General features: G+C 39.3%; 1 protein-coding gene across 2 annotated transcripts in view; it reads right to left on the bottom strand.

The window, feature by feature from the left end:
• pcxb (pyruvate carboxylase b) overlaps window positions 1-14,387 on the bottom strand; it is a 286,683-nt gene extending 272,296 nt beyond the window's left edge. The window contains exons 1-4 of one of the 2 annotated variants that reach the window (XM_034136581.1): window positions 13,945-14,387; window positions 3,327-3,463; window positions 840-933; window positions 313-403 (exon numbers count right to left, since the gene is read on the bottom strand). In XM_034136581.1, the coding sequence (XP_033992472.1) occupies window positions 313-403; window positions 840-933; window positions 3,327-3,463; window positions 13,945-13,946 (324 nt within the window). In that variant the 5' untranslated portion in view covers window positions 13,947-14,387. Of the gene's footprint in view, window positions 1-312; window positions 404-839; window positions 934-3,326; window positions 3,464-5,134; window positions 5,157-13,944 lie in introns of those variants that run through there. The other variant, XM_034136582.1, reaches the window with a different exon arrangement.
• Between the last annotated feature and the right edge of the window lie 253 nt (window positions 14,388-14,640).

Below are 14,640 nucleotides of genomic sequence, written 5' to 3'. Positions count from 1 at the left end.
CGTTGGCTGTACGATAATAATTTGCAATCTTCAAAGCCCAAGTTGAAGAAAAACCCTAATGACATCACTTGGGAGATTTTATTTTATATTTTAATACTTAAGAAGCTCTTCCTGGGCCGCAGTAGCCATGAAGCATTACATCTGCTCTCTGAGGATGAGCACTGTAATGTTAACCAAAATGAGGAAACTAACGTCAAATCACACTTTGTCCCCTTTAAACGATAGGTTTTTATTGGTTTACTGCTAAAGCAAACAACAGTAGACTTTCCTTTAGTGGGAAATCCATGTTTTTTTTTTTATAACATCCGTTACCTTTGCCACTCTGATGATGTCAGGAATGTCCAGGTATGCTGCAACAGGTGCAAGGCCTTTTCCAATCAGGTAAGCCTCGTCCGCCTTTTGCCTGTTAAGACAAGACAAAGGGATACATATCAGTGTAAGGCAGTGTCATGGAAGCAGATGCAAGCTCAGCAGAGAGCAGGCACCAGTATTTAGTCTGTTCAATAAATAAAAAAGTCCTCCATTCAGTCATTGGTTACAAGTCTGACTTTTCCAAATATATTGCACAGAGTGAAATAGAACAAGCTGAGGAAGATTAGGATGGGTGTGCCTGAATGTTCAAAATGTCGACGCAAAAAGAAAACCTGGCCTAAACAGCTCGAGTGGGAAAAAAAAGCTCCCAAGCTTCTTTTAATTGCTTTTGGCTCTCATCAACTGTTAGCCTTTCATGCTCGATATACAGCAGTGGCAGCAGCAGTTTAAAAAACATCTGTCCGTTACGCTTTCTTTATTTAAAACCCCGAGGACCCATTTGGCTGAAATGTGGCAGAGCTCAGTACCTGTGCATTTGTCCGGTGTCCTGCTCCGAGTAGACGGCCACGGTTCGAATCCCGAGCTCAGTGCAGGCTCTGAACACACGGATTGCGATTTCCCCTAGAAGAAAAGACAAATGTTGTTAATTTTAATAATTCACCAGTAATATTTTCTTATACGTTGCTCCTTCTTTGCTTCACATGTATTCTCTTTATTTATTGAAATGTTTTGACCCACAGTTTAGTACATTGTGTGTATTGGGAGGTAGTTCTTCATCTGTCATGATCTATTTTTCATCAGAACACATGTTGTATGGTTCTATCAACATCCTGGGCCTTTTATGCAAGAAATACCCCCACTGAGAGAATAAAATAAACTTTGAATTGTTTATGCCACACTGGATGTGAAAACAAGACAAATCCATCTGGTATACTTCATCACGCTGTGAAAAATATCAACAGACACAGCAATAAGTCAATGTTTTTTGTTGTTGTGTGAGAGTGTAATATCTCAGATTTAGACAACCAAAACACTAGCTGGCTTTTATCTGCTGTCACTGGAGCCAAATACTTGGTTTTTTGAAAGCACACATTTTGACAGAGAAAAAAGGTTTAGACTAGTAAGATGTGTTGTTCTGGCTTGAAAGGGAGGACGGCGCTTAGACATCTATAGAGTGCAAAAGAGAATTCTGAAGAAGGACAACAGTAGGAACATGAAAAGGATGAAAGTATGAGAAAGGACGGAGAGGAGAAGACAGACAGAGAAAATGTGATGGATCAAAGGTGAGGAAACACAAAAAGTTGAGGGGGAAAAAAAGAGAAAAAGGACAAAGAATTGAGGTACCAAAAGAAACAGGTTGGCAGGTTTACCAAGGTGGAATGATAAGTGGAGAGGGCACAGTGAAGGAGAGAAAAAGGAGGAGACAAAGTACGCCATGCTAAAAGGAAAGGAGCAAAGTCATGAGGGGCGAGAAGGAAGACAGCAAGGGGTTCGGAGGAAAATCACATCTGACAAGTGTAAAAACATTGGGGAGTGCAGAGGGAGGGAGGAGAGGAAGGAGGAAAGGAAAGAAGAGTATTACTGAAGCAATGGCAGAGAGGAGATGTGCTTGGTGAAGTGGAATCTTGGCTGATATGATGGTCCAGTCTCTCTTTTCATCTCACACACACACACATGCTCTGAAGCCGGTCCAGTGCACTGCAGTGTGATGAATGTGATCTAATGTGGTGTTGAGATCGCATCACGCCCATATGAAGGAGAGAGACTGACGGAAAGTCCTCTGTGTGTGTTTGTATGTGTGAGAAAACACAATCTATTTGAATCACACCGATGGATTTAAGCAGTTAAATAGCACCTTTATGGGGGGGGTGGACATGAATGTATGAATGTATGCGCAATGCAGACTTTATGTGCAGCAGGAGGCCTACAAAAAGGACCACATGTGCACAATTGGAATCATATTGGGAACCCACGCAACATAAATCTGAAATAATGAAACACTGAAGCAAATCAAGCACTTTAAATGTGTCCTCGGGAAGGAATATAATGAGGCTCTAAAAGCCATTAGGAAAAAAAAGTATTTATTTGTCACTCATATCCTGACCGAGCTTCTTTAAATTGCACACTGACGGCCTCTCTGGACAGCATTAGCATTATTACGAGAGGGTCCGGTGATTACAAGTATTACTGGAGCACGTCAGACATGTTAATGCTGCGTCCGACCGGCAGACTGGTGACTGCATAGTGTTTAGAAAACTCAGCGCCTCTGTAATTATTTGTCCATTCAGACCTCAATGCCAGTAAACGGCAATTATTGGGATTTCTGGCAGCCTGACAAACAAATATGTGGGAAACAAATTGAATTATAGACACTGTTTGTCGTATAGCTGTTTTCAATATGTCCTGGTAAATAACTTAGAAGTAACATAAAAATATCTTTAAGTAGCATCTTTTGACTTTTTTTTGTCCATTACAAAAATTGATGTTTAAAAAAATAGAGGATTAAAAATAAAAATAAAGTATAATGCATACATCTTTTAGACTTGCAGATTCCATTATTCTAAAAAACACTGTACTGCTTTACTATATAAAGTTCCCATCAGCAAAAACACGTCGGTTTGCTATCCTGGCTCCAAAATGGTGGAATGAGCTCCCCATTGAAATCAGGACAGCAGAAAGCTTACACATCTTCCGGCGCAGACTGAAAACTCATCTCTTTCGACTCCACTTCGAGCGATACAATTACTAACAAAGCACTTATATACTAATAAAGGACTGGCTTATCTAAAGCTAGTTGAGTAGCACTTGAAATGTTTTGGCTCTATGAAACCTGATGCTAGCATGAGCTAAATCAAAGTAAATGTTGGCCATTCAAAATTAAGAGTCTGTTCTTTTGCCTGGGGAAGATAGTAAATGTAATTTCTTACATTATAAATGAAACAGCATTAAATGTAATAGTGCTATTGAGTTGCTTGTATTTCTGGGGTAAGTTATTGCCATTGGACAGGTCTTACCTCTGTTGGCCACCATCACTTTCTTGATTGGTCGGATGTTGCTCTGCGGGGTAGAGTGGGAGAAGCGTGGGGACACACAGGTCCTCCTCACAGCCAGCATCCCGAGGCCGCTTCGTACTACAGTGAACCGCAACATCCTGAGAGAAACAGAGGACATGTTTAACACACAATGTCTATACACTTTTACTTCACATGTCATTAAGCTGTCGATTTGATCCTAAGCAGTGAAGATTCAATACTGTAACATGCCTCTGGGACAATTTTGAGGTTAAGTATCTTGCCCAAGGACACTTTGACGTGTGGACTGCATGGGGCTGTGGATTGAACCACTGACCCTCTGATTGGTAGACACCCATTAAACCCTGAGCCATAACCATTTACACTTAAACAGTAATAAGTGAAGGTAAGAAGTGTCAGAGCAAATGAGGGAACACATTGATCAGGAATATATTTTTAGACACTAGCACACAGAACAAATATTTAAAATACACTTTTCATGAGAGGATATCTAACTGCTTTTGTGTCCCAAGAGCTACAAAATGGTTATACATCGGTACTTCAGGAACAAGAGCCAATTACATACAGCTCATACTTTCTGTTTACACTCCCTGTGTAGAATCCATTTGCTAAGTTCAGCTTCCCAGGTGGGAAAAGACGCTTTAAGGAACAAGATAAGAGGATGATAATGCTTTGAAAGTGATTAAACAAGGAGGTGTGAGCCGTGTTTAGAGAGATTTAATCTAATAAAGCGACCAACCCTTATTAAGCCGTTGCCTAGGGTTGTGGGAGCGTTTCAAGTGTGTGCCATTTTCCTAAAAAATATAATTGGTGCAGCTGATATTAAATAGGAATCTTGCATTATTCCAGTACAGAAAAAGTGGTATATTACGTAGGACTTATTAGAGACCTGTGGCACTGTCTTCATGCTACGATTAAAGTTTGGTAAATATTTTGCTTGCAGTTTGCTTATATGATGGCTTTGAGTATAGACAATTGTATATTTTCTATTCCCAACGTGAAGCTTTTATTGTGGTCCCTTGAGTATAAGGATCTAAGGATTCTAATGAAAATATATATATAAATATTCATATGACTCAACATGAGTCAGATGCCATCAGATATACATATAGAATGAAATAAAAACTAATTGAAAAAAAAAAGGATCCAGTATCACGATAGAAATAAGTGGTCTTAAAATAATACAAATACCACACATTGTTTATAAATACAAAACATGTGCATCCAACAACTTTAGCAAAACTAGTTGTTTTTTAAGTGTAAAGAAAAGTCAGCCTGGAATGAGCTCACTGCTTAGAAAAAAAAAGAATCAAACGTCTTCCAAAACCATTTGATTCAGAGAGCCAATCAGCTGCTGCTCTGCTCTCCAGCTCCCAATCAGCAGCAGGTGTGTCAAATTAAACATAACAAGTTCCCGGTGTTTTAGCGGAGACTTTAAAAAAATTAAAATTACAATAAAGGCTTTCATTGTCTTTTTGCTTTCCCAGCCATTTCCGAGTGAAACAGACACACTGTACATGAAAGAATGTTAAATAATGAAAAGAGTAGCATTTTTGTTTTAAGGACTACGTCATAAAACTATCACATCAAAAAGCCAACTATAGCAAACAAGACCCACACAAACAAACAATTCATTTTCACCAATTAGTGTCATTTTAGGTTAATGGCTGCATTTTCTATCAATAATGTCTTGAATTGAAGCACCCCATAACCACACTCACCACCACATGAGAATTACACACACACATACATATATATATATATATATATTTATTTTATATATTAACTACCTTCTCAACGTGATGTACTTGGCTCCTTCACTAAACTTAAGTGGTGGCGGCGGTGTTTCCCGCAAAGGTATAAGCTTCTTCTTCTGCTCTGACTAACAGGCTACAGCTCACTGACAGTGCTCTGCTGCCCCCCTGTGGCCAAACAGCAGCGGTGCAGACCAGAGCTAAGCTGACAGAGGTGCACATAATAAGCTAAAACAAACCCAACTGATTTGTCAAGTTATATTTACACAATGTCCGGTTTATTATACACTTAGAAGGGCATATTCTAAACTATTACATACGTTTTAAATTAATCCAAAGAGCGTCAGATCACAAGAATGGCGTCCTTTTTTTTACTTTATGGGACTTCTCATGTCCTCCTTACACCCGAAAAAGTAAGTAAGCACAGCATCTTGAAAGATTACAACGTTTCTAAAATGCATCTAAGAGGAGTAGCTATCAAGAGGTATCACGCAGGTGTATTATTTGCAAAACGTTATTGTTATGTCAATTATTTTTAGCATTGTTGACGGATAAAAGGCTTGTGATATTTGACAGATGATGCTGCTGTGCCACACGTCATATTTAATTGCGGTGAAAAATGGCAGCTCCAACGCACAATTGTCTCGTTCTTAAATGCCAGCTGTCTCTTTATGTCCACCTCTGTTTGGACGTCTGTTGGGAGGGACTAAGACACAAGGAAAAGAGAGGGGGAAAGGAATAAAGGATGTACCAAGTGAGAAACAAGAAGAGGGGATGGTAGCATTGGCTGAGACTGGAGGAAACGATTACTTTGTGCCGAGTGAAGTCTCATTGTGCACAACGACTTCCTGTTGTTACCCGTGGTTAAAGAGTGAATTACCACATACTGTATGTCCTGTCTAGATTTAAAGATAATGAACCTTTTGTACTGCACAAACAGTCAATACATAACCAGTACAATAACATGTGGGATGAACTATAAGTCACGTATAGTGGTAAGTGACAGAATAAAGAATTAACTATGTAAAGGGTGAATGAATAAACCAATGAATAAATTAGACGGCCGATGAATGCCTCGAGACTGAAGACTGTAGTAGAGTAGCTCAGGTTGAAACAGTATCCTGCATCTACACAAAAGCAACAACGTCACCGTGAAACAGATACAGGTTCCCAAAGCCTGAATACAACAGCAAACTGGGACAAAACAGGACAAATGTACAAGCTAAAAACAGGTCAAATATGATCCATCAAACACAGATAATAACAGCCTCTTAGAGTGTTTGTGCCTCTGATGAAATATATGCATACTGTGTAAGTAAGCTATGCAGATATAATAGCCAGGCACACAGGTATTACCTGCTAATCTATCTCAGAGATAACAGTCAAGTGAGTAAAGAAATCCCCCCCCCAAAAAGCCAACATTTTGAATATATATCTTACAACCATCTAGTGTCCACAAGACAAACACACACTACAATCAAGCCATACTGTATTGTTGTTGAATTAAAAGATTATTATCTTTTTATCAGTTTCCTAAAAAGGGAAATTGTGCAGAAACATGGCAACAACAAAAAAATCAAACGCCAGAATGCTTTGATTTAAGTGCATAAATGATTTGTAAAGACATGACGTTAAAATATGACCAACCAGTAGTGAAATGATGGTTAATTTAAGACGTGGCTTGTAATCTAAAATGCTCTTTAATCTCCTAAAAGCTGGAAATCTTCCAGACAGACTGCTGCCTGCAGGGGAAAGGAACCTCCAGACTTGAAACAGCTCACAGTGGTGATTTTCCATCCATATGCCAAGGTGTAAACAACTCATCTAATGTCTGAAAATGAGTGCTGATCAATCAATTGTTTTCTAAACGTCAACGTGATATGAACATGTGCATTAAAGTCATCCCAAAAGACTGCCTGAAGCTGCCCCACAGGCTTTGTTGTCATAGTCACAATAACATCGTTTTGGCAATCTTAAATCTCCAACAACCTAACATACAATATATTAAATAGAAATACAATTGAATAGTGCAATGTACACAGTAAGTGTAAGTTACATGCAGCTACAAGTAAACTATATGCATGTCAAATAGTTTGAATATATAAATAAATATGTAGACTGCAAACAGATGAGACAGTGTGTGTTTTATACATACCCTATCCCTGAGCTTGGTGGTCTTGGTCCTGTATCAATATGGGATGAATAAAGATTGAGTTGAATGTTAATTTTCTAAACACAGCCTCCAGTACTAGACTCCTGGTACTAGGATGGGTTAAATGCAGAGGCCAAATGTCACTGTGTGTGCTGTGTGCTCTGCACGTGTGAACATTAAAGAGGGTTTCATCCCTCACAATTCTTCTTCTTCTTCTTCTTCTAATCGGGACAACTATGGGAAGAACAAGACCAAATTCGACTCACAGCTCAGTGCGTTCAGATGATCACGTCACAGTATCTTCAAATTCAATAATACTTGAGTGGAAATGCAATAAGAATGGAACATGTGGCTCTGACTGAATCTATGTTATCATACACAACACTAGCACAACTTGTCGTCAGTAGAAGTAATAGTAATGAATGACTGCCAATGAAATCCACTTTATCAGCCGCGTAACTGACTACAGCCCAACAGCAGTAGCTTTATCATGCAGTGCTAGGCTGATTCTCTATCTATCAATGTCCTTTCATCCTGATACTCACTCTCTCTCTCTCTCTGTGTCTGGTTGCTCTGATCAGTTATCAGCTCTTAACTGTGATTTATCAAATCAGACAAAGTCCAGTCATTAACCGACACATTTTCCCTCTGTCCAAACTACTGATAAACTAACATTAAATATAGGTTCTTCCACATGAACAAGATCTAATCTGATTCATTGCCAAAAAGGTTTGGAATTACAAGACAAACATAGTATGTGGAAATAAACAAAAAGGTAAGCGAGTAGAAAAAGCAAGAAAGCTTAATGTAGAATGTAATAAAATGTTAAAAGATGAATTGATATCTGAACAAAAATAAAAGCTGTATACTGTAGAAGAAAACTGTAATGCAAATATGAAAATATATATATAGAATATTTCTTAATGAAAAGGAAAGCTGTTTGTAGGAAAATAACAATACGATTATGTTAAATATACTATCAAATGTGTTCAGTATATCTAAATTCAAATGAAAGAGCTGGGCAGAAGTGGTAGTTTGGCACAAGGAATGTGCAACGGTTCACAAATAACCAATAAGGTGCTTTTTCAAAGGGTTTCCTTCTTTTCTTAAGTTGATAGATACATGGACGGCGTTAATATACTGTGTTAGAGGGAAAGCAGGGCCGGATTTACTTCTATCAACAGTGACAGAAAGTCCAAGTCATACAAATAACTTTACTTTGACTCAAACAAAGGAAATCTCTTTCAGATGGATTACATTGGGATCAGTGGCTCAGAAAAGGTTAAAGGTCATAATACTCATGTGATCCCAGACTTACAATACATACAATCAGACTGGATTGAATCCACAAAAGAAAGAGAAAGAGGGACAGACACATTGACAGCTTGGCAATAAATCAATGACTCTGGTAGGGATGGTAATGTCCCAGGATTCACTCTGAGCTATACTTATTAATGCAGATTACTATTCATTTGGCCACAATCAGGAATCCATAACATGCTTTCATGCTATATGTAATGAAGTCATACATTGTAATGAGCTGTTTTATCATATTTCAGATGAATACCTTAGTTTAGCTCATTGTAAAGCATGTGATTTGTGTAATGAGGACTACTTTAAGATTACCATCAACAATTTCTTACAAAAAAGGGAGAAAACCATGAACACATGAAGCCTTATCCTAACCTTATGAGATATGATTAAGCTGGAACATTTAGATAAAAGCTTATATTGATCCTTTTACAGTCTTTTCAAAAGACCCGCACTGTCACAGGAATGTGACCTTTGTCTTTATTTGAGGATAAAAGGGGGATTGTGTGTTTTCTTGTTTCAGATATGAACAATTCTCAAGTCATTGAGTTTCAGAAGATAATCAAATCTATTCTTTTAAGGGTTAAGTTGCTGGGAGCACCACAGCTCCCTCAACTTCACAGGAAACTGAAATAATTCAAACCAGAAACAACATTTAGTTCCACAGGATTCAATCTGGAGGCTGAAAAGTTGCAACCCCTTTTTGTTGCAAACTTTAAAGGTTCCATTAAGTTGAGAGATAAAGAAGGGAGACAATATGTCAAAAGCTTTGTTGTCAGAGAAGGAAAAGAGTCATCATAAGACACCACATGTTTGTAGTAAAGCCACATTTAAATGAAATTCCTGTCTGTGCATTGTAGGGCTGTTTCTCAACTATTTGGTATTTGCAACAAACCACACTTTTTGTAAGTCTTCGATACAGGCAGAACACTACAACATTGTTTAATAAAAATGTTCTTTGCAGCCTCTTTCCTATCTCAAATCAGAGTCCTAACATCAGTTTCAAAACTGCTGAAACACAAACCAAGCACTGGATTAAATTATAGCTGAAGGCCTAAATGGAATGTGGCGGTTTGAAGCCAAATGTTCATTCTCTCCCACAAACAATAGTTAGCACTCTGTGCTCACAGCAAAGTTTCTAAATAACGTGTTCCCAGCCTTCAGGGTACATGTGTCCGAGAGCACGGCTAAATCACAGCACACACGCACTGCCCATACATCGCACAATCCTCTGTATAAACTTAAAGGTCAGAGGTCATAAACTGTGTTTGTTGGGCAGCTTGAAAGAACAGAGGAGGTTACTGGTTCATACATTAACTTCTCAGAGATCAAAGTTCCGTTCTGGTTTGACGCGTCGTGACCCAAAAACACAGAACTTGCATCGACTTTACCCTAATTGGCGGATCGTGGGGCGAATACATACGACAAAAAACTGTGGATTTAGGTTTTAATCATTCAGAGTTCTCTTAACTGGGAGAAGCATTGATATGCGAGTTCACCTCTAAAGACGAGCATGAGAACACACTATCTCTGTTAGTTAAGAATGAGTAGTGAACTGAAATGTGTGTTCAGGGCACACAAAACTCAAACACACCCGACTGCCAAGGATCTGAGTTTAATATATTTAGCTTTATCGAGGTAGCGTCTTCTATGTTGTGGCATTATGTATTACATGGGTAGGAAAACAATGTGCTTCCTGTCCTTGTAATACATAATGGGAAAATATGACATTCTATAACTTGAGAAACTAAGGCTGCGAGAGAAAATATATCACTATAAATAGAAATCGCTTTTCTTGCAAGACGTAAAATATTTTACCAAATAGCTTAAAATCCAGAACATTGTTGTTCGTGCACATTTTTCGATAGCTCAGCCTAAATTATTTTGTAGGTTCAAAAAAACCTTTCAACACAAAGAAAATCCACAATCACGCACAAAGTCAGACTGAACTCTACCGGATTGCATTTTCCAGTGTCGTGGAAATTACGTTAAGGACTGGCCGTGTCAGAACAGTGAGGATCCATTAAGGATGAGGTGTAATAAGGTCCCAAAAACTAAAAGTAGCACTAGCTCAGACAGCAGGAACAAGGTCACGCACGGTGTGAGTGCAGACAAAACAAAAGCCTGTGACTGGACTAAAAAGTGTTAGCATAAAGGGCAAATGTTGAGCTTGGAATCGTGGTTATGAATTCAGAAGCACACTGTGGGAATCTGACAGAAAACACATCAACAAGAAGCACTCTTGAGACGGACATTAATAAGGTACTAAGTATGCTTAAATGAACTATTCAAAATGCAATTCAACTTTATCAACATAAATAGATTAACCCAGTGGAACGTGGTAATGTCAGCAAACATAAAACTAGATTCGTGGTGCATGGACAGGATTATTCGAGCCAAATGAAAGTGCATTTCGCTCTTCACTTTCACTCAGGCTCTTTACAGCTGTGTCAACATGATGCTACCTCCTGCCGCTGCTGTGGGAGGTTCCGCTAGGATAGAATATGTTAGAAAAACACTACATTTCTTTCACATTTCTTAAATAATTGCCGCCTTAGACCCCTTTTTTACACTGTGCTGCAGCATAGTTTCATAGAATCAAGGAACGTATTTGAAATGATCTTTTTCTCTTTACATTTGTTCAGCTTTTAACCATAGATACTTTACTACAAAAACGTTATTTTGTAAAGAGAACGTTCTTGGCCCAAAAACTGCGGAAAAAATGAGAGGTCAATATCCTATGAAACCCTAAGCCTTTTGTTCTCTGTAGAAAGCAAAGCAGAATAGTAGATACTTCATATCATACACTGCCATTTTATAACAGTTTTATTCAATGTTAGCTTGTTTTCATTTGTATTCTCTTGGCTTTTTTAAGGACTGTTTTGAGATGAACTTAAATGTCATTATTTTATGATGCGTTTTTTATTTTTACACAAAATGTTTGCTTTGGATTTACTTTCCTGCTCTTTTTATAACTGGAGCTTACTAGAAGGGGTCTTGTGTATAGATGCTATAAAAAAAATGTAATTATAGGTATGTAAGCAAGGGGCTGCTAATGGCATGAGAGCCACTGGAGTGACCTATTGCTCTCCTTTACTAGACCTTCTTTGACCTCCCAATACCTTGAGGGAGTAGCAGCTTAACATGCTTGACATTCATGATTCTGCTGAACACACGCTAATCGCAGTGGGATTAACCTCATGAACTATAACTACATTATCATGATCACCAGCAGTCAGTGCTGTGAGGCCCGGTGGAATAGCACTTCCTTAATCTGATGCATTTCCTGTTGACATGTGACAGCAGGGTGGGTCTTAACAGGGTTGAAAACACTGGAATATCATTTGACAGGAATATTTTATATGATGGAGTAGAGGAGCCACGGTTTAATAGATGAATTGAGCATGCTCACCCTGACTTCCTGTTTACTAGCTGCATCTCTTAACTCATACACCGGTCATCACAGATATTTGCAGGATGGTGCCATGGCAGTATGAGAAAGACAATGTCCAGTGTTTCCCAGGAAGCATTTCGTGGTAACCCTAACAACAGGTCAGGACCCCAATTAGCTGACAGCCCTGAGGGGACAGTTAATGCTGAGGGGGTGAGTCAAGTCTGCATGAGGGAATAGTAAAATACAAGTGCAGCCTTTTCAATTTATTGTATTTTCAAAACATATTGTCTAATTTGGGGCAATTACCCATTAGCATGAGGTGTAAAATAATGTTCTCAGACGTGAAAAAGGCTAAAACTTTTTTCAAAAAGCTATGCTAACGTGCTACACCCGAAAACTTTGAACACAGATGCAGTGAGACAGATTTTTAAGTCTAGACATTGGAGGCAAAATATTTGCTGCGAGGGCTGCACCACATTTTGATGCAAAACACTTAAATAATGTCTGCACCCTTCCCCAAACACCCCAAAGCCTCTTGATTTGATTACAACTAAAAGGCATGCAAAGTGATTTTTGTAATAAGATTCAAGGGGCAGGAGGAAACCATGCATTCTACCAGATATCAACTCAACGTGTCAGTGCACCACAGATACAAAATACTGATGCTAGGCACATGAAAAATATTGAAAAAGTACCTTTCCAGAACGCGGAAATGTGAAGCATGGGCCAAGGGAGAACCCAATAAATATTGTGAAGGATCCAGATTCGAAAACATGCATTCATTTTCAATCATGGAAACAGCCTTGGGCGAGGACTTCTATCATCTTATTGTTTATTTTGCAATCACAACAGCTCAACTACTACTGTCTGTCCTGTGGCTACACAAAGAACTCAAGACCTTCATGATTTCTAACTTTATGCAGTGCAAAACTATAAATGTCATCCAGAAAAAGGGAGAAGCGAAACCTCTGAATCATTGTCATAAAACTATGGTGGATGTGTCTCCGCTGCCTTTAGCCTTTCAGTCTGTTACCTTGGCACTATTGCAACAAGTCTTAATATGTCAAGGTGAATTGCACATGTCCATCAATACACAAAGCCATTAGTCACAAAAAGTAGAGTAGAGCCTTTTCCTGCCTGAGTGTTTACGATCCTGCACCTGCTCCAAGATTTACTGCAAGTATTGCTTATTATGGCTTGTGAAAATAACTTGTGATCGCTATCCACTGCGCGTCCCTGAGCTCTGGGATTGGACAGCTGTTCTGCATGTACCAGAGTAAAGTTTGCTTTGAGGATGAACAAACTGTACAACCAAATGAATCTGACACACATGCATGAGTTCAAAGGTCAAAGAACAGAGACCAGATTTCTGCAACACAGAGAACCAGTGGGAAAATCAGGCAACAACTTTACAAGCTTATTTTGTGTGCAGCTTGAAAGGAAATAGGCATGTTGTGCAATATACAAGTTTTAACCTGTAAACAGATACAGTATGTATTCCTTTGTATACAGGGGAATTGTAGTCCACATTGCAGTGCCCTTCTACTTTTTTTAATTCTGGGACCTCAATGTGTTTGTTATGTAGGTGTGGCAGTATCAGTGGAGAACCTGTGATAAAACATCATGCTAATACAAAACTACATTTGAAAAAAACTCCTGCAACAACTTTTGAGTCACTTTGCTAACTACTGCTGCAAGTATTGACAAGTAGTCAGCCTACATTTCAGCTTAAAAGTAAAGCCAGCAAAGTTGACTAGGCACTTTTTGAACAGCTTTTCAATGCAAACAGTTTGGTTCAAGTAGACAGGTTAATTTAGTTCTGCTGGAACTGTTCTAGGAGTTGCAACACCTTTACCACGTTGACAGCAAGAAGCAAGTACACACGTAGCCACTCAAGAGAGGTGCATGGCTTGTGTTTAGGTCAATTGCCCTCAATGACAGCCACACACACACACACACACAGGGTACTCATTCATACTCAGTACTCACATGCAGGTGCTGTGTCGTTGACAGTAAAAGCCGGGAATCCCGCTGGCAAGTAACCGGACACCGAATGTAAACAATCGAGTATCAGAGTGTGTTTATGTGTTGCTTCCCTGCGTGCTAACCTCACAACAGACACGCTGCTGCTCGGGAGAGGAAGATATGGGAGTTTATATATACACACACACACTGGCACACACACACACACACACACACAGGTAGGCTACACACACGGAGTGACCACAGGACAGCCGAGCGGGGCGAGGAGACACACGCGCTGCCACACACACACGCAAGCACACTCTTGCTCAGTGCCTCATATGTAGTTAAGGCGCTAGGACTCTGAAGCTAGTTGCTAACTGTCTACTAGAGCTAAGTTAGCTAGCAGCTGGCACCGTCTGTCTCCTTCTCTCGGATACAGGAGTCTGCTACTGCGCCTGCCTCATGCTGCCTGTTAATCTCTCTCTCTCTCCCTCTCTCTCCATAAACTGTCATCCCTCTCTTTGATGTGAGTGACGCAACCGGTCACGCCCCCTCTGCTCTCGACCAATCACAGAGAAGGACATGTTAGCATGCAACTAGCGGCAGCATTTAAAGAGCACCAGACATCCCTGTTTAATACTAAGTGATTTAAAAGTAACAGTGTAATAATGGAAGGTAGGTTACATTTAATAACATTTCGTTCAGCTTACACGTTTATCC

The sequence above is a fragment of the Trematomus bernacchii genome, unplaced genomic scaffold (genome assembly GCF_902827165.1).
Source record: "Trematomus bernacchii unplaced genomic scaffold, fTreBer1.1, whole genome shotgun sequence".
In the NCBI taxonomy this organism is placed as follows: domain Eukaryota; kingdom Metazoa; phylum Chordata; class Actinopteri; order Perciformes; family Nototheniidae; genus Trematomus; species Trematomus bernacchii.
The sequence above is the reverse complement of the archived record's forward strand: the minus strand, read 5'-3'. Positions and strand labels throughout refer to the sequence as shown.